This window comes from Chanos chanos, chromosome 6 (assembly GCF_902362185.1).
Source record: "Chanos chanos chromosome 6, fChaCha1.1, whole genome shotgun sequence".
NCBI lineage: Eukaryota > Metazoa > Chordata > Actinopteri > Gonorynchiformes > Chanidae > Chanos > Chanos chanos.
In genome coordinates, this window is record NC_044500.1 from 11412987 (window position 1) to 11432936 (window position 19950).

The 19950-nt window shown below is 39.1% G+C and overlaps 1 protein-coding gene across 3 annotated transcripts in view; it reads left to right on the top strand.

The window, feature by feature from the left end:
• The first annotated feature begins 4546 nt into the window (after nucleotides 1–4546).
• Nucleotides 4547–19950, top strand: part of cadm2b (cell adhesion molecule 2b) — a 106745-nt gene continuing 91341 nt past the window's right edge. For all 3 annotated transcript variants that reach the window (XM_030778503.1, XM_030778504.1, XM_030778505.1), the window contains exon 1: nucleotides 4547–4879. In XM_030778503.1, the coding sequence (XP_030634363.1) occupies nucleotides 4819–4879 (61 nt within the window). In that variant the 5' untranslated portion in view covers nucleotides 4547–4818. The remainder of the gene's footprint in view (nucleotides 4880–19950) is intronic.

Consider the following 19950-nt stretch of genomic DNA (forward strand, 5'->3'; position numbering starts at 1 on the left):
TTTTTCGCCATTTGCAATAGATTAGCTAAAATGACTTACCAAGAAACCAAGAGCATTTCAGTATCTCTGGAATGTATCGGATGTATGGCATTATTTTCCCCAGAAAAATGTGTTGTTTGTGTTGGGGCCAAATGCTGTGGAGTCACCAACCCTAGATAAAATCTAGCAGAGTTTAAATTTTTTTTTTTTCAAAACAACTCTCAACAACTCTACTTTGGTGCTCGCCTCCCTACACTGAGATGCACTCCTGCAGAGCTTTACTAGTACTGTGTAAACAAAGTGAAAGATACAAGTTTTGTGATTCTGGTCCTACATAAGAATTTTTCTCAAATTATTTTCCAGAAATTACATCATTTCCCTTTGATCAGTTTTATTTATTATTTAAAGTGGTTTTTATCTTCGTGGCGGAATCTTTAAGTTAATTAGCATTGCAAATGCTTGTGTTGTACATGTTTTTAGTCTATCTTGAATTGTACATTAAGTGTGCCTTAGTTTCAATTTAAAATAAAAAAAGGAACTACTAGCCCTCTCTGTCAGTAGAAATAGAATAAAACTTTCCATGTTCATAGGTGAAAAGTTAACTTGATAATTTGTTCAGAGGAAGGGAAACTCAAGTTTTTTTAGATACTGCTCCAGAGAGATCAGAGTGGATATATCAAAAAGGAAGCTACCAGCCAATCCCAAGCTTTGTAAAGCAAAACGTACAATGAATAAAACTTTTACCTTGAGAAATGTAATAACACCTAGTCAACCCATGGCTTTCCAGACAGAAGAATAATGGAAGCCATGGAACTGATACATTCTACCTTGCGTTTCCCCTGTGGCTGAGCATAAATTAGCTGTCTATGATAGTGGCTGTGTGATTATAAAGATGCTGAAGGATAAACCTTCAAAATATCTGCAAGACACGTGTACAGAAATTAATGGAAGAAAAAAAAAAAATCTTATATCCCAATATACTCAAATTAATTTAATGATGTAAACCACAAAACACTAAGCGATTTCTGAAAATGTAATTAAAATGATGACAATCAAAATATTTTAGGAAAACTACAGCCTTTCTACTCCACAATGATGTAAATGTTTGCCTTGATATCAAGATGTATAGTCCTGGTCATTTCCTGCCGCTGAATGAAAATGGAGTGAAGAGAAGGAAAAACTGGGCAGTTCCCTGTACCAAGTGAACTCACACACTTCAAAATAAGTCATAAATTCTCAATGTATTCTTGATTAGTGTATATATGTTTAGTGGTAGCAGAATACTAGGTTCAGTAGGCTTGCTTTTGAACACATTTTATTTAAAAAACAACAAGAACAATGACAACAATGACAACAAAAAAAAACCATTCTATACCATATGTTTAAAAGGTGGAAGTGAAATATGTGGGCAGACTAAGGAACTCTAAGTCAGCCATTTTTCTAAGCCCGCTCATTAAAATTTCTTAGTCTCCTCATTGTTGATGATTTGGTTAATTTTATTTGAAACCAACCTCCTTCGGAGCAATAATGAGCAGTCCACTGTCAGATTTAACGTCTCCACATTTACTGGCGCAACGTGAAGACTGGTATACTGGCTAGGATTGGATCAGATCTTCATTACATCCTGTAACATATTTCTGACAATATGCATCTTCCACAAAATCTCACATGGTCTCACTGATTTCACACATGATAAAGACCTTTGGTCTTATTTCTTCGATACATGAAGTGAGCTTATTAACATTTATCGTAGCACCCTTATCTTTAATAAACAAAAACATTGCATGACATCACTCACTGCGAGGAAAGTAAGGACAGTTATTATTATTTGTTTGTTTGATATGGCTCGTAGTTCACTCTTTCATATTCATGACATGTATTTTTTGAGTACCACAAAAATGTTCTTTGATCAGGCAGCAAACAAGAAACAAACTAGAGCTTATGATCCATCATGTCTATGCTAGATATAACAGGGATGATACTCATTTGTCAGATCAAGCAGTTTTAATGCTAAATATGACTTCAGAGAAGCGATAACAAAAAAAAATTGGAATATAATCTTGAATTTAACCATCTTTCAATATATACAGATAGTTTCTCAATCTGGTTTGCTCTCTCTTCTCTTTTATGTATCAGAGGTAAAGAGATATTTACACTTGAAGTCAGGGCCGATCAAATTTACATCCTGGGGACAAAACTTGGCTGTCTTGTTCTGTGCTCTTAGACTTTGATTAAATACTGAAGGTCTATATTTCATTATTTCAATAGAGCTTCAGATGGAATTACTCACAACAGCCCCTGGCTTTGTAGCATGACATACAATGCCAGTAGTAACAGTTGTTTTTTTTTTTATGACATCTTTTGGTAAGTGTCAAATGAGACAAAGTTTTACAAAACATAAGCTGAAAAGCTAAATAAATAAATAAATATGTTATACAGAACAAAAATTATTTTCACTTGACTCTAGAGACTCAAAATGATTTGTGGGGGCAGGCATTTACCCAGAATGTTTTATAGATTGGGTTAATATACCGATGAGTGGTGGAAAGCATTTCTCTAGGCAACATTTTTGATTGAATATTTATAGATTTGCTGTGTAATGAGATCTGTAGAGTGCTGACTTACATGTTCGGAACAGGAAACTCATTATGATATACAGGCGGGTCTACTGTTCCATCAATGACGATACGTAATTTTCATTATCATTGCGTGTTCAAGTTTGAAATAGCTTATTCTTCATTGGCACGTATGACAGATTCATGGGGAAAAGTAGGACTGAAGCAGAACTGAAAAATAATAAAGGATTTAACTGCATCTGTATAAGTAATTACATTTGATATGTTTCCATATGTAAATGCAAGTAGGCATTTTAATGCCATTTAATTACAAGTCCAAAAGCTTGACAGTCTCGGCTTTAAAAAGTTCTGCACTGAGACTACATCAAATTCAGAGGGACTGTTGAAAGGCTAATGCCTCAAGGGGTTGAATGTTATGTCGAATCATTGCCTCACACTGTATATCTCACTATACAAATGTCTAATGGAGAAATTACAGCCCTCTGCCTTGCTATTGTCAGAAACTGGCTCTGTCTTTTATCCCACAGATAAATTCATCGTGTAAGTAATCAGCCTACTTTGCAAAACACTTGAATTTTTTTTTTTTTTTTGGAGACTAGTGCTATGACCGTTAGAAATTATGCTCTGAGTATACGCTTCCAGAGTTAATTTGAAAAGATATTCTACTACGTATGTGCCACAGTCAAGTATACAGAGATATGCTGAAAATCTAAGATTACATGACCAGTCACCTAGGTCTCTTTGAGTAATGTGACAGCAGTCAGTATTGAAGTTGGAGGTGGACTCACCAGATATGCCCTTGTGCTAAATTGGATGAAATTTGGCGAGCCGCATGTCAAACCAGGTGTAAAATCCCCATGATGGCTTTAGAAAATGATCTCCAACTGGAGCAGCAGCATTGCCCTATGTCTTCAGTCATGGATGGTCACTCATTCTCCTATGTTCATCACTCATAGCTTGTCTAGGAGGAAGACTAATGTCCGGCATCATGTTAACCTTCCAAGTGTGGAGGCCACTTATGATCCTCTCTCTCTCTCTCTCTCTCACACACACACACACACACACACACACACACACACACCCTGATAATAACGCCCCGAAGCAAGTTCACACAACATGTGTTTCATGTATTTCCATTTCAACATTAAAGTGAAGGAGCTGTATTTGTGTCTTTGTCTTTGACTGGGGGACTTTTCATTTGAGAATAAAGTAAAAACACCAGAAACATCTAATTAGCAAGTGCAGTCACTGCTGGTTAACTGTGTAGTATACTTCCAGGCATTTACCTGGCACGGGCAAAGACAATCCAATGGGGGGGAAAAAAGAGAACTGCTTCGTCTGATCTCTTTCCAATGCATGCACAGCAGATTTCCTTAGAAAATCAGTTTCTTCCATCAGTACTTGTAGAGTTGAAAGCAAGCCAAGGGATAGACCAATTACCACAGTGGGACCTGCAAAATGGCATTTTGCCTTGTTTGCATGAAGTTGTAAAGGTTGTCATGCCAAATGTTTCCGATGTAAAGCTGCTAGCTGCTGATACAAACCAAAGTTACTTGTGAAAATGTCCAGAAACTGCTTCCAGACATTCTTTGTTCTCCAGCTTTGGTGTACTTGCTTCAAGACTAGGATACTGACTCACTCTATATTCCTCTAAAAAAAACTATTCATTACAGCAATAAAATTCATATGGACAGCATATTTTTGTAAATGTAGGTCTACTGACAAAAAGCTGATCTCAAACCACGATCTCAACACACCGTAGTTTTTCACTATTAGCGTTTTTGTCTTTAAACAAATCCTTTGAATGCCTTAAGTCAAGAAACATAAAAAAAAAAGTTTTTAGAGCACACAGCAGAACTCGTTAAGAACGCATTAATCAGTGATGCATCTCACAGCTACAGATTGTTTATGAAGCTTTTATCGTTCGTTGGGGCTCCTAGGCGCTTGCTATTGGTGAGGCGTCTTCATCTGTCAAACGGCGTGGGCGGGACTCTGCTTGCTGCGGCGCGCAAGAAGCAGGGAGGGCTGAAGTGGCACTTTTCCGTCCTGTCGCGAAAAGCATCTCTCTCCAGCGAGGGTACAGTGACGGCAGCGTAGTCTCCGGATCGAGCACTTGACAGGAGATTCAGGGTCGTTCCATTACGCGGAGTCCATGCAATTCCTCCCTGTTTGAAACTGTACGCCCACCTGGATAAGCCAATCTCAGTAAGGAGTCGACGCGAGACGGACGCCAGCGCTGTTGGCAGAGGGAAACGACAAGAATATGATGTTCAAACAGCACTTGCTTTTTGTGCTCTACACCGTCTGTGGAATTGTCATTAAAGGTAAGTGCCTAAGGAAAGCCACCGTTTATTGCCTCTGGGTGTGGTGGGACAGTTCTATCCGGGCAAGAAGCTTAAAGGGAAATAAATTCTTCAATAGTTAATTACACTTTAGTAAGACTTCCCGTGTATCTAATTGGGGCAAAGATGTCTCACTACTGAGTAGTTCAGAATTTGTGAGGACGTTTTAGGTTACTCATGCACGATGACATCGCACCACAGAGTTCTGCGGTTGGTGCGCGAAAGGTGAACGCGCATTCTTCCACTGAAGTGTTATTGATACCACAATGGTGCGTAGAAGTTCTCTTCTGCTAGATAATTTAATAGTGCATTATTAAATATCCATTGTCCAAAAGGCTTCAAACTTTAAAACGGCACACAACAAGAGTACACCCAAACAACATATTATCTTTGTCTGTCCTCAACGATGGACATGAGCACTGTATAAAATGTAAGATGACTGACTTCAGAATCAGTAGCCTGTGCTGATAGTCGTGCATCTTATTAATTTCATATTTAATTTCGATCTTTGCCACTGAATTGAAATATTCTCTTTAAATTAAGTTTAAATAAAACCGTATCTTTCATGATAACCTGCACACACAGTGCAGGAGAGAGCTTTATCTCGTTATTAACTGGATAAAGTGCTTAACTTTGGATATGTGTTTTGACTGCGCGCCGACGAAAGAGTGGCATTTGCAGTACTCTACATCTTGGGGTCGTCGTAGCATAAGATTTTCTTTTTCAGTTGCGCGGAGTGCCACCCCAGATTTACCACTCTGCTATTTGGAACTGCAATGCACCTGCACAATACAGCGAACACTGCGGCTTGATTGCGTTCAATAGTTAACTGTTCCCAGCCTCTTGAGTTATAGAAAATAAAGTTACACATAAAACTAGTCATAAAAACATGTGGTCTTTTAAAATAATCCCTATGTCAGAGATTAAGCCACTTACAACATCAGACTTTATGACCATACAAAATACTCGTGATTACCCGCGCGCAATACAGTTCACGGGACCAAACAGTTTGAACAGAGTGGGTGGAATTTAGTTGATGTGCTGCCGCACCCCGTAAGTCATCCCGCCCCCCCCCCCACCCCCGGGTAAACCGCCACCGCCCTGACCATCATAGCAGCTAACTGAATGCAGACAAAGTTCTTCACACGTTGAAGAAAACAGACGGCGTCCACAAGAAGGGATTTACGACGGCAGATGAATTAATAGTGCATAATAGATCATGATAGAATGAACTAGGTATAGCCGCGTCCTAAATATTGAGAAAGTGACATTGGGGGGGAAAAAAGAAGAAGCTTCAGCGGGACATTTGACAAGGGAGGTGTCATGCAATATCGATTCTCTGTCTTGTCAATCAGTCGTTTAGGAAGACTCTGAAGAAACCACTGGGTTAAAACCTGTCACCCCCCCCCCCCTCCCCACTCCCCCATTTAACTCAGCAGTAACATGTCACTTAAACTGATGATGTATTTGTAGTATTTGTAGACTAATCACCAATTAGAAAAGGCAATGAGTTATGTGCTCACCATGTACACATGTACACCACATTGAGTCGATACTGTGGAGCATAAATTGCCTGTGCTTGGATGTCTCTAATGGTTTTAGGAAAACAGCTGGATTTTGCTCCCCGCTCTCTTCGTCCCTCCCTCCTTTCCATTTCTTCCCCTCTACCCTCTATCCCTTGCTCTTCATTTCACAGTATGAGTGAGGATACTATTTGTTGCTTTTGTGTGATATCCAGTCTAGGTGTTCTTGTCTCTGAGGGCCTTTCACATGCTGTTGAACCGAACAGTATATCTCCATTGTTTTTTTGTTTTGTTTTTTTTTAAATGCTGTTTGAAGCCAAGCATCCGGAGCTACATCTGGAACAAAAACGTTTAGTCTAGGTCAGGGTGTCTTCTAGCATTTTCATGTTCCTTCACAATACAATTCCCACAAGATGGGTCTCTCTTCACCTTAGTTAACGATTTAAGGGAAGAGACATCTTTACTAGAGAGATGGAATATCTGGGTCTCTGGGATGCACAATACAAATTGGGCTCAAGGGACGGCAAGTGCTAAAACATTACGCTGCTTCGGAGCAAAAAGGGGTCGAGGAGAAAGCAGGGACGGATCTCTTCTCGGTGGCGCGCCGGCGTCCCAGCTGTTTGGGTCTCGGCCATTGGAGTTATAGCATATTGTGGTTTTCAAGGCGAGAGGCTGAAAGCACTTTATTCTCCCCCTTTTCAAAGATGTCCGGTCCGGGGCCATTGAGGGTTAGCTTTTTTCTGGGCAGAATGCCTGTAAGCCTCTGAGCGCCGTCCATAGAGCTGTACTGTATACCGCCGCATGTAAATAATCCAGTAAGAGAAAACGGCTGCGAGGAGTGAGAGAGCCTGAGCCCCCTAGCTTTGTATCTGCTGACGTTGTTGGCAGGTCCAGGAGTAAGGAGTAACTTGGAGAGTGTTGTCAAATGCTGGATACGGGCCAGACTATGGATTCAAGAACTGCATGTAGCTTTTGGAATCGTTATTGTCATTTATTATTCCCAGTTTTATTCCATATTTGCTGATAACAGACCCACCAGTTGGTGTAAAGCCGAATCGATAATTTTATTGCTGACATATGATTACTTATGCCATTTGTTGGCGTTATCATTCTGGGCAGTGAGACAACGGGAATATTCATTTAAATAAGAACATACCCTCAACGCGTTATCTCTGTGGTGTATTTTGATGTAGCGGATTAAACTGAAAATAGGGATCGAATGATTTTTAGGGCAAACACAATAGTTCTATGACAGCACCTAAAATGATGTCATTGTTTCCCCAGGCACATTGTGGGGTAGTTCAGTGTAAATTCAGATGTATGCGCAATTAAAGTTCTATGATTGTTGAAAGAGATCTTAATGGAAACCTAGATATTGCTTGCTTGAGGAGAGCATAGTAACTCAACTGATGAACAGTGCTGTGACACGGTCAATTAATAAGATGGCCTACCTCTGGGCAAACAGACAAGTTAATTGGTGTCTATTTGGAGCCTGCAGACACAGGGAAGAAAGGATAAGAGATGATTATGTTTGAGGTTTTTTTTTTTCAAAGTATAATATAAAATTCTCAGGAGCGGAAATGAATGAAATAAAAAATCATCCTCACCTATTAGTCCACCATATTGTATTACATGTGTGTATATTTACACATTTAATATTTATACATTTGCATCATATATATGTATATGTATATAAACATACACACACACACACACACACATGTGTGTGTGTTTGTGTGTGTGTGTGCATGGTATTTTTAAATAGGAATGATTCAGCTAAACTCTAACCATGTAGAAATTACCACCACTAAGTACTGTGATGAAAAAGGCCGAAGTGTTTTGACTTTTTCTTTTGTATCTGACGAGTACTTCAGACATATGACTGTCCTCAGCTATAGAAAACTATTTTCTGACTGAATGTAGTAGATATGGCAAATTAAGACTCAAAATATGAACCCAACAATCTATGTATGAAAGCAACAATCCATGGGTTGCTTTCACGGATAGAGGTGAGCTAATTATTATAATAGTTTACAGAAATTATTATGGCACTGATGAGGATGTTTACATCGTGTAATGAATTGATTGGAAACATGAGCGAATTTAACTGTGCACAGCAGTGAAATCGAAAATGAGAATGATAACTCTTCACCATACATTCAGTCTCTGGAGTGTTTTCATTCATGGGTTGTTTATGCTGCAAATTATTGTTCATCGCAGTACAAATAATGGAAAAGAAATAGCTCACATTCCATAATGTCCTGTAATGAAAAAGATACTAGAGAAAGAATGGAAATCAAATATGATATGCTGGCTTTGTGTATACCATGGGAGGTAATTGGTGCTTTACCGATATCTTAACATTCTCTGATTATCATTATTATTACTCTACAATAGAACAAATGAGTCTATAAGTGATTTGTAGAACTGTGGGACTCTGAGACCAGAGTTGAGAACGCACAGGAGGATCAGCATGATATAAAAGAATTGGATTAAAAATAATTACAGGCTGACTTACTGAAAATAAATCGGTCAGTTGATCAACATAAAAAAAAAGGTACTAATAAAAACTCGAGACACTGAAAAACAAATCAAAGCAACACAAACAACTTTGACAGGTCAACCCCTAGAGTCTGTCTTTTTATGCGATATGAGTTGACAGTAATTGTTCTGTCTTTTCATGCACACAAATCCATGAACCTGTTTAAAACATATGTATAAGAACAATCTGGCAAAGGCTGGAATTTTTGAGCTCAAAGTCAGAGTTTGCTGTCATGTTAGACTTGCTGATCAGATAGGTCTGGGACAGAGTGCAAATTATACAATGACAATTGGGGGCGGGGGGGGGGGGGGGTGTCAGCTTTTTCTCCAGGGCTGTATAGCATCTGATACATAAATGTTTCGACCCCCCCCCCCCCCCCAAAAAAACTATAGTTTTTTACCTCTTCGGGGGGTCCAAGTCTTAATTAGGGGGGTCAGACCCACCCAACCCCCCCGCAATTCGAACCCTGGTCTGGGATTTCATTTAAAGTTCTAGTATAAACATAGCTCCACTCACACTTACAGAATGAAGACTAAGACATGCATTATCAAGGATGTAAGGGTTATTAATAAGACCATGGACTGTCTACAATGAACCACAAATCTTCAATTTATGACGATTTCAGCCTGTTAAAATGACTGTCTGTTTGATTAAATGATTTGTTAGTTAGTTGTAGTGAAGGACAACTCTAAAATGCTCAGTGTGCAACATTTTGCATAAGCATGTAAGGTGTTCCAGAGAAGCTGGCCCCTCCAGACAGGGCCACCAGAGTAAGAGAACAGGTTCTGGTAAAATAGAGAATATATGAGGAGAGACAGTAAGTAGTGACTCTAGCTGCTATCTACTGGACCAACATACATTCATTTACAAAAACAATAGTATATGACAAGAATGGACTCACAGAAGTTGAGTTAAATCCCACTTGTCATTAGCACTGTTTACTGTTTATTTAAGTTCATGAGGTCCACTGTGCCTCTCCCTGGAGCAGAATTTTGTTACATCTGCCACACTGTCGGATTCCATGCACATTTTCAGCCGACCAATATTTCAGTTGATCCGCGGAGTGGTTTAGCTCAGAGACGCAAGTTACAAGAAGTGGATTATTTTTTTTTTTGGCTTCAGTGTCTGTTTGGACCTTTGTGCTTGGTAATGTGGGCAGAAAAGGTACTACATTTTTCCACATATAGAAAAGAGTGCAGACCCTGGGTCTTGTGGACAACCCCCTTGGATGCAGTAGTGGTGAGTGATATAATCGTGATCGTGTTTCTCTGTGGGAGAGCGAGGCAATTTTTAAAGTCGGTGAAAGGGGGGGGGGGGGGGGGGGGGCAGCCAAAACAGTGAGCACAAGAAAAACATCCAGTAGGTGGAAGGCAAAAGTCTGTCGTACCTTCTGGGTGCTCTTGTTTTTCATGTGATATTTTAGTGCTAGTCCAAAATGCTTCTCATATCATCTGTTATGCACAACAACATTTTCTGTACAAGAATCAAATCCACACCATATATATATATATATATATATTACCTCTTATACTGATTTGTGATATTTTGATATTTGGTCAGCTCAAAGTTTCAGACAATTTATTCATTTCCAACTCAAGAGAAGAACTGAACTTCAGATTGGAAATGGAAATTAATTGGAGTGGCGGAATATTGAATGGAATTGAATGCTGTGCAGTTCAGCATAATTCCGCTTTGTTGGGGTTGAACACAGATCCCGCATGTTTGACGAAGGAAAATACTGATAATTTTTTCATTGCTTTTGTGTTCAGAACTGAAAAATGACTTTAATTTTTTTTTTTTTATTTTGGAGACAGTCACGGGTCTGACAAAAGGAGTATAATGCCATTTTTGTGTTTTAATAAATGTGTCACAAACAATGATTTACAGAAAGACTAATAGTATTGTTCATATTCTAGTTTTGAAATGGTTTATATGTCTTTGACAGAGCAATGATTCAGAGTCACCCAGAGGTTCATTGTGAATGAGTGGCATTTGCCTATTTGCGTTACGGGAAAGGGCTTGTTCACACCATTCTTCTCCTCTTGCTCTTTAGACAAAACTTGATAAGAATGACAAAAAACAATATGTTTTTCTTATTATATCGCTGAAGGACAGTTTGAAGAATCTCTCAAAGACACGCTGTCAATATCTGAATTCTGGCTCTCAAAACACAGCCAGAATTGGCTATGATTCACAGCCAATCTTGAACACCATCTTCAAAAAGGAATAACAAAAACTCTTTCTTCATGTAACTTTTCAGATACTCGAAAAGTCGACCCTGATAATGTGTGGGGACCAGCAGAAAGCAGGTTTATATTCTGTCTTCAGTGGATGTTGTAGGATTTATACAGTCATTTTAAATAACAGTCATGCACTTTTCCTCAATCTTAAATACAACATGGTTAAGGATAGTTGAAGCAACTGCAAAGGACATACTTACAAAACTGTACCATACCACTGTGCTAATAGTATACTATATACAGTAACACATTATCACATGACTCAATCCATAGAGTCCCCCCTCCCACACACACACACACACACACACACACACACCAAGAACTTGCATGTCCTCTTACTCTGTCCCTTACAGGAATATCATGTCTGTCATTATAGTACTTAAATTCCACCTACACAGATATGCCACAAAAAGAAACCTCTCAAATGCTTCACATTATCTTATTTTATTCCATTTTATTAAACTCTTCCCCTGTGCCTACGGACAGATGAACTCCTGTAGAAGGCTATTTAACCCTTTTGATAAAACCAATCCACTGACTGCTAAAACTCACATGATCTGGATTGTGAAATTGGAAGTTCTGGATGAAGACCTCAGACGTGATAAATCTTTGCGTGGAGTAAGGCGGCGCGCATGGATAATGGAAACTCAGTGAAAGCGAAGAAAATGATCCTGATCCGAGCACTGGGTGTACTCTCCCTCAGTGAGGTTTTGCATTTTAAAGCGCCAAAGTCCAGCCATACGTATATGGAGTAAAAGAGTCCCCCCCCCCCCCCGACTTCAGAAAATATGACAATGTCTTCTTTGTCCCATTCCTTATTCCTTATTCTATTGTTTTTGATCGGTTTAGTAAAGAGAGACTGCTGTTTGACAGCACAGGTCAAATCTCTGAAGCATGGTCATACTAAGACGGTCAAATAGCTTAAGTTGGAAGATCACAAATGTAGGACAACTAATGTTGCAGCATGTGTGGATGTGTAGCTGAATGTAAAACTCAGAATGATTTCTACCTTTTTCTGAACGATTACCAAAAGCTTGGGAGTGGTTAGTGGCATTGTTTATTTAATGGTGAGTTATATGGCTACAGTTACTGTGGCACAGGCCGGGATTATTCATTCTTTATATTTTACTCAAATCATAGTTTCATTGTTTATTTTACAATAGTTATGATAGCGTAATGCATCAGGCGATCCTATCCAGTATTGTTGTTTGAAAAAACATAACAGCATAACAGTATCATATTTTCAGCACAGAAATAGGCTACTTTCTGAATTTGGCAGTCTCATTTCATTTTGGTCCAAACACACTTGGGGGGCCTGATTTGTTGTTATAAATGACTGACAAGGAATTTATAGATGTAAAACGACAGTAATTTGCACGATTACACTGTAATAGCCAAAAAGCAAAGTGAAAGTGTCTGTTTTCTTAACAGTACGTACAATCTGTTGATTATAGGGCTGGTGAGTTCAATCCATGTTACACATACCAAAACAAACTTCTCACTGCTTGAATAGATTAGCAGCTTGAGCTATATAAGTAACCTCATTACCAAAACCTCATCAGCTCAAATGAACTCTTTAAACAAGTCTCGTTCCATTTCTCATGATGTCTAATGTGGACAGTTAAGCCACTCACTGCTCAACAAATATATTTGAACAGTTTCCAGCAACAAACTCTGCTCAGTTTTACAAAATTCTACTCAATACCGCGAACTGAATACTTCTTATACAACAATATTTTTTCGATAATATTTCCAGTAAATTAAATTCAGCCCTCTCCATACTAATGTCATTTCCAGTTCCAATTTAAAATACCAGGAACTGAATTAACAATTAATTCTCAGGCTGATTTGGCATTGACCCCATCCTTGGTTTTAACTACATTTATATAATCCTGACAATAAGGAGAGAATGTGTGGTTTTTATTGGAGTCCCTTTGTTGCTGTATTTGGTTGAAGTCTATGAGAGCGATACTTCATTTCACAGCCGTCTGCAGCCCTGACCTTTTAACAGTGTCTCCTGGCCCTAATCAAAGCTAAAGAAGGCGCAGTGCTTGCCTGCGGATGGGACACACACAATGAATCTCATTTATTTTGTGTGGTTCTTTTCCTTTCCCCCTGTCTTCCACAGCTGGCTCCTGGCTGAAACTAGGCTCTGTGGTCGTTTGATTCGGTCTGCCTTGTGTTTCTTGTGCCTGTATTGCGCTGAATCAACTAATCCCCTGATGCATGTTCTGTTCCTCTCAGTAATGCATCTTGCAACCCAGTAGATCATATTACTCAAATAAATGACATTTTCATTCTGATAGTTTTCTATTCTTGTGTGGTAGTTGGTCTTACTTCTGCTTTTCTCTGAAATCCTGTCTTCCCTAGTGGATTAGAGTCCAGCTTAAAAGAAAACGGTTATTTACTATAGCATCACCATCATTTCCTTGACTGAAAGATTTTCGATATCTCTTGAAGAAGAAATATACTGGTATCATCTGATAGCTCACCCAGCAATCAAAGAAAGAGGGGGAATGATTACTGTGTAGAATGTGCAGAGATATATCTTACTTGTGTTGGTACACAAACACAGTGGAGACAGATAACCCTGACACAAATTGAAAGTGTAATCAAAGATTAAATAGGGAAAGGCAAAGGCTATTTAATATCCGGTGCGTATTATGATGATATGAGTGGTGGAGAAGTGCAATAATTGATTTCTGTCCTTAATTTACTTGGTGAGACAATTTAATCTAATCAGAGGAAGAACGTGCCCACAGCAATAAATATAACATGAGACTTGTGCCGCTTCCATGATACTGAGTGTCCTATTCAGAGAGAGAGAGAGAGAGAGAGAGAGAGGAGAGAGAGGGAGAGAGATTGTTATAGGTATTCAGCCTTGTATTGTTCAAAAAGTAGAACTCCACAGTGAAGTCTGCAGTCTGTTCTGACATGAGATCAGATTAAGGCTACTTGTAGACATTAGCCATCCTCTTTTGAAAGAACTTATATACACAATTTCACATAACATAATGGTCTGGCACAAAAAAAAAAAAAAAACCCACACAAGCATGAAAGTTTTGAGGGCTGAATGAGGTGACCACTCACTATAACTGTCTTTCAATAGAAAACGCTCCTGTATTGACTTCTGAATGAGATACCGTGCGAGGGTCTTAACTTTCTACAGAAACAGCAATGAGGTACACCAACTTTAGATGATGTATGTTTATACTCTCTTATTGATTTGATCTTTAAGAGGTTCCCACGGGTTTGTGAGCCTGGAGAGGAGAGACTGAGCACAGGCAGATTTGCAAGTGAAGGTGGTGCTGCTGGTGGTGTTGATGGTGGTGGAGGGGGATGAAAGAGCTGCAAGTCCGTGTCCTCATAAAGACGGATCAGCTCTGTGAACGAGAGCTGCATACCGATCGCAAGGAATGGCAAAGCCCGTAGCCAGAGAACACGCTTTACTGAAAAAATGCCCTCAGAGCTGCTAAGCTGAGGGAGAGAGAGAGAGAGAGAGAGAGAGAGAAGGAGAGAGAGAGAGAGAGAGAGAGACAGAGAGGGGGGGGGAAGAGGGAAAGAGGGAGAGATGGATAGGGTGTAGTGAAAAAGAGGTGTGTGAGAGAGAGAGAGAGAGAGAGAGAGAGGGATGAAGAGGGAGAGATGGATGGGGTATACTGAAAAAAAAGGTGAGAGAGGGAGAGGGAGAGAGAGAGAGAGAGAGAGGGAGAGAGAGAGAGAGAGAGGGCAGGGAAGTGGGGGTGGTGATAGAGAGAAAAAGGGAAAGAAAGAGAGAAACAACGATGTGGGAGTAAGAAAGATACAACCTGTTCTTTCACATGTTGAAGGTACAGTCATTTCAAAGGAGAAGAATGAATTAAAAAAGCCTAAGAGGGTTATTGAGGCATTGTAATCCAGCACAGAGGGAGATGAGGAAAGCTTATGCTTTGGCAATAAGCAGGATTTTGCATTAATTATGTCTAGATTCCTGATTCACCATATTTAACCTTGTGTACTTCATAATCAACGGCTATACTTGTGCATATAAATGTTTGTCAGTCATGGCTGAGGATTAGAGAGTATATTCATTCAGTCAGAAATCACGAGCTGTTATGACTAATCACAGGGAAATAAGAAAGAAAGCCCAACTTTCACTTTTTGTGGTGAATTTGCCTTTTCAATAGGTCTTACTTATGGCTTAAAAAGTTGTCAAGCTGTATACTGGGCAGGAAAAAGAAGAAGATGAAGATATGAACTGGAGGGTTTAGAGGGTTGTTGGTCTGAGGCGTAAAGGAACTAGTTGTGTTTCCAGACAACCATCCTTTTTGCTTTGTAATAAGGCTCTCGACTCCTTGCCTTGGGGTTGTACAAGCAAGAATAAATTAAATAAAAAAGCTGCTTTGCATGTTTTTTTTGTTTTGTTTTTTTTTTTCAAAATATATCATGACAGATTGGAACAGGTTATTCAAATAAAAAATGTGTTTACAGATTAGGGAAATTAAGACAAGCATCTTTTTTTTTTTTTTTTTTTAATGCTGCCTTAACATGCAAATGACAGGAATCCATTTCCACCATCAATAAAAAACCAAACAAACTTTGGCTTCCTTAGAGGAAAATTACTATTACGACATCAGAAATTGACAGCCGTCAAAATGGAGCTTAGTGCTAAAACAGCGGCTGTATGTTTACAGTGACATTGGCAGTGCCGAGCAGGTGTACACGTTGTTGAGATTGCATTGGATTAATGCTATTAAATAGCCCAGAGTCAAAGACAACCAGTTGTCTTATGAGGGCACAGCACTTCTACCAAGCCACATTCTGTTATATGCAGGTACTGGAAAAAAATGACACATTTACTCTGGTCTCACCAGCATTGACATGAGAGCACTCTGACTTTTCTCTAAGTGCCCTTAACCACCTGCTCCCTTCTCTATCTCTTTCTCTCTCTCCCTCCCGCTCTCTTTCTTTCATACGCCTTCTATCTCTGTGTTGCATGAAAAAAGAGCTTTTTGGGCTAATGTAGTGAAAAAGATAGAGCACAAGTCATTCTGAGATTTTATTTAGGAAATTGCGTTCCAGTTAATGACTTTGTTGATGGACAAAACTATACTTTCAACATTGTGTTGTGTTGTGCTTTCATGCCAAATGTACATTTTCTGAATCAGCTGTGGTTTTAAATGTTATCCTGGTTGGATTTTAGCCCCTAAATGATAAAGAATGAGAGTATATTCTTGGCCTTAATTAAGAACAAGTAGAGTTATTTAACTAGTCAAAATGACGTCGAAACCATGGAAACAGCACAGCGGCTGGACAGAGAGAGTGGTACAGATGCACAATCGTCATAAAGAATCATTAATGATATGTCTGCTCTCATCATTTGGCCAAAGTTCGTTCTGGAGGCCCAGACAGTACAAGAGAAAACATTTCTATCTCCACCTGCCAACCCTGGTGTGGACAGACACAATTAGGCAATTAGCACTTCCTCTGTTGAGGCCCTTGTCACGTGGGCTGGATGACTGATTGGCTCCACGCAGAAAGGGAATGTGTAACCTAACTGAAAGGCTCAGTGCAGTTCTGCACTATGACTCTTCTCCGGCTTGGACTGAATGTGTAGATTTTTTTTTTTTTTTTCTGTTCTCTGTTGGGCTTGCTGGCGTATTTTCCAGGGTTATGGTGTGTGTGTGTGAGAGAGAGAGCGAGAGAGAGAGCGAGAGAGAGAGTGAGAGTAAGAGAGAGAGAGAGAGAGAGAGAGAGAGATTTACTGGGTTTGTGACATATAGCTCAGACAAAAGGTGCTTTTTTTTATTTACTCTTGAACCTGTGGTAATTATGACTAGCTCCAGCATCTCACTATCGCATTCAGGTTCTTCAAGGCTATCGTTATATGTTCAAACAGCCCATGCTTTGCTTTTTCTAATTAAGCAAAACATTAAATTAATAATTTAATTTCAATAAACCCGTTTTCTTTTTCGCCTGAACATCTTTCTATCTTTTTTGTCCATCCGTAAGTGGAGTTGTGAAATGGAGTTTACCGTTTGCTCTCCGGTAAAATATCTCGCACGCTCGTACGGTTTTGCTATGCCTCTGGTTTAAAGGGTTTAAGGAAATGTAGGGATGCAATGTCCGCTTCACTTGTGCACTTGACTCTCAGTTTAGACTGATCTGCTTTTAAAAGTTCTACTTTACAATGTACTGTTTTATTGATCCGGCAGAACTCATTTGAGCTTAGTGTTATTAACAGTTAAAGTGCGTTTTAAGAGGGAGAGAGAGAGAGAGTGCCAAGAGGTTAAACATTCCTTTTAAAGTGCTAATGAAACAATCAGGCTTTGGCATTTCATGTACTCCCCTAGCACTTTTTCTTTGTTAATTGGGTTTCATTTGGTGATATTATCCCCAAGTTCCATCAGAGTTAGACCCCCTCACACCCTGAAAACACACACACACACACACACACACTCACACACACACACACTAATCCATGTGCACACCCATACGATAATACACAGGCGTAGCCATGTTCTCTAGGTCACCTAGAACTGGTGTAGAACACCCTTAGCGTGTGCTTGTTGTAGATGTTGTTGTACATGTCACAAATTTCAATTGAATTATTTTTTTTTTTTTTCATATTTATTTATTTATTTGAAGCCATTTCTGTCAGTTCCATGCACTGTGGTGAGGATGGAATCCTTAGCTTAGGGAAACCTAGAGCCCGTAAACTGTGACTGAGATAAACGTTCTTATGGTCCCATATTCTTTGTATCACAGAAGATGGCATACAACAAAAGATTTTGCCAAGCTGCAGAGCTTGTGTAATCTGCATAGACAGGATGGCTGTTTTTTTTTTTTTTTTGTTTTTTTTTGTTTTTTTTTTGTGGTGCCTGAACGAGTTTCTCGCCAAGATTCCAGATTGTTCCGCCCAAGCAAGCCCTCAGCTGTGGATGCCTGGAGGAGTCTACCATAGAGTGGATGTCGTTTTACTTACAGTTTTTCAATTTTTTTGTCTTTTCTATGCACGTGTCTTATCAAAAACGAGAAATAATTCATTTGTAATTACTAAACCACCAACTAAAATATTGTTATCGTAGCCCTTTCATCTGGCTTCAAATATAATTTCTTTTAATATTGTGTAAATCCAGTCCGATGTACAGCTTCTCATCATAGCCCTGATTATTCATATCTAACTTGACATACCCAGTAACACTGTACACATAGTAAACGCTTTTTTTTTTTTTTAATATATCGACACATTGAAATGAGACACTGAAAAGCTCTTAATAAATAAAGATTTGAGAATCGGAAACTAATATGCCAGCGTGTACATGGATTAATTGTGCTCTTTTGATAATATAATCTTTCACACATTATAAAGACATCAAAAACTTAATTAATGGAAAATTAATTCCTCTTCTTGGACTCTCGTTTTGAGTTCCCCATAGCTCTGGGCAAAATGGTTCCTATGGTGTGCTTTAGTGTTGAGCCAGTAGGCCCACTGCTAAAGCCATTGCCAGAGAGGAACAGATGGGAAGGAGATGCCTAAAGTGAGGACCCCTTAAAGCATCTGTTAACTGCTTTTGAAGAGCCATACATTTTTTAATGACTTTCGGGAAAGACGTCTTGCTTTGATAGATCTGCTTCACGCTCTCTCCCTTTTTCATTCCTTAGTCTTGATTCTTCAGTGTCACGTTACAAAAAAAAAGGTTAATTTTTTGTAATTATTTTTAAATTTCACCGATATATAACCTTTTCAGTGTGAGTACATGAAATGTATGGTAATAAGGCGCATTAAATACAGAAATTTACCTAGCGTATATAATGGGATTATGTGGGCTTTATGTATTTCCATACTGGCCTAATATCTGGCAAATCCCTTTTCATCTGCTGTGGTTTCAAGTGCTCAAAAGATCCGTGTCACAGAATGTGTGTGCAAACTGCTTTGATACCTCTCACATCTGCTGTCCATTTTACTCTTCAGAAAGTTCCAGAGATGAAGGGAGGACAAAAGTTGTAGAGAAAGTTTTCTAGCAGCTGCTTCGGGAGCCAGCGAAATGATGATCCCATGTGCCATAACAACTGCTATGAAGTACACATAAATCTAATCTGTGTTTTGTAAGTCATTTTGAAGAAAACACAGTAAATTTACTATAGTCATAAAGTCTAGCATCCAGGCTCTACCTTCAAGACAACAGTATTTCAAGATTTGAGTGTGGACAGATATGCTTGACAAAAAGATAAAATAGTTTTTCACCGAGGTGGAAGTGATGCTATTGGTGCATTCTGACGTATAGAAAAACATAAAACCGGGGGCCCTATATATAAGATTTTGTCATCATTGCACCGAGGCAAAGTTGATAGATTTTATATTGCATGTGGCAGTGTGAAGACCAGTGATGTGTCAACTGTATTGTGTGACAGCGTGCATGCATAACGTCTTTCATTGATATTTCCAGTAAAAGGATCTCTGCAGTATACATTTTGTATACAACGGAAGACTGAAATGTCAAAGATCAATTTTCAACTCATAGATCAACTCAATTTTTGTGTCTGGTGTTTACAATAGCGGCAGATTATTGTCTCCCCTGGACTGAATGAAATATAATTTGCTGTGTGTGTAACATGAAAACAGCGTTGCTCAATATAATGTGTTGAAATGTAGGCCTAGTTGTGTAATCACACCTTCCATGTGTACCTTGGCTAAGTAAGCCCAAATACGTTTGTCATCGTTAAATCAAAGATAGCATTTACACTGTCACAGCGTCAGAAACACCT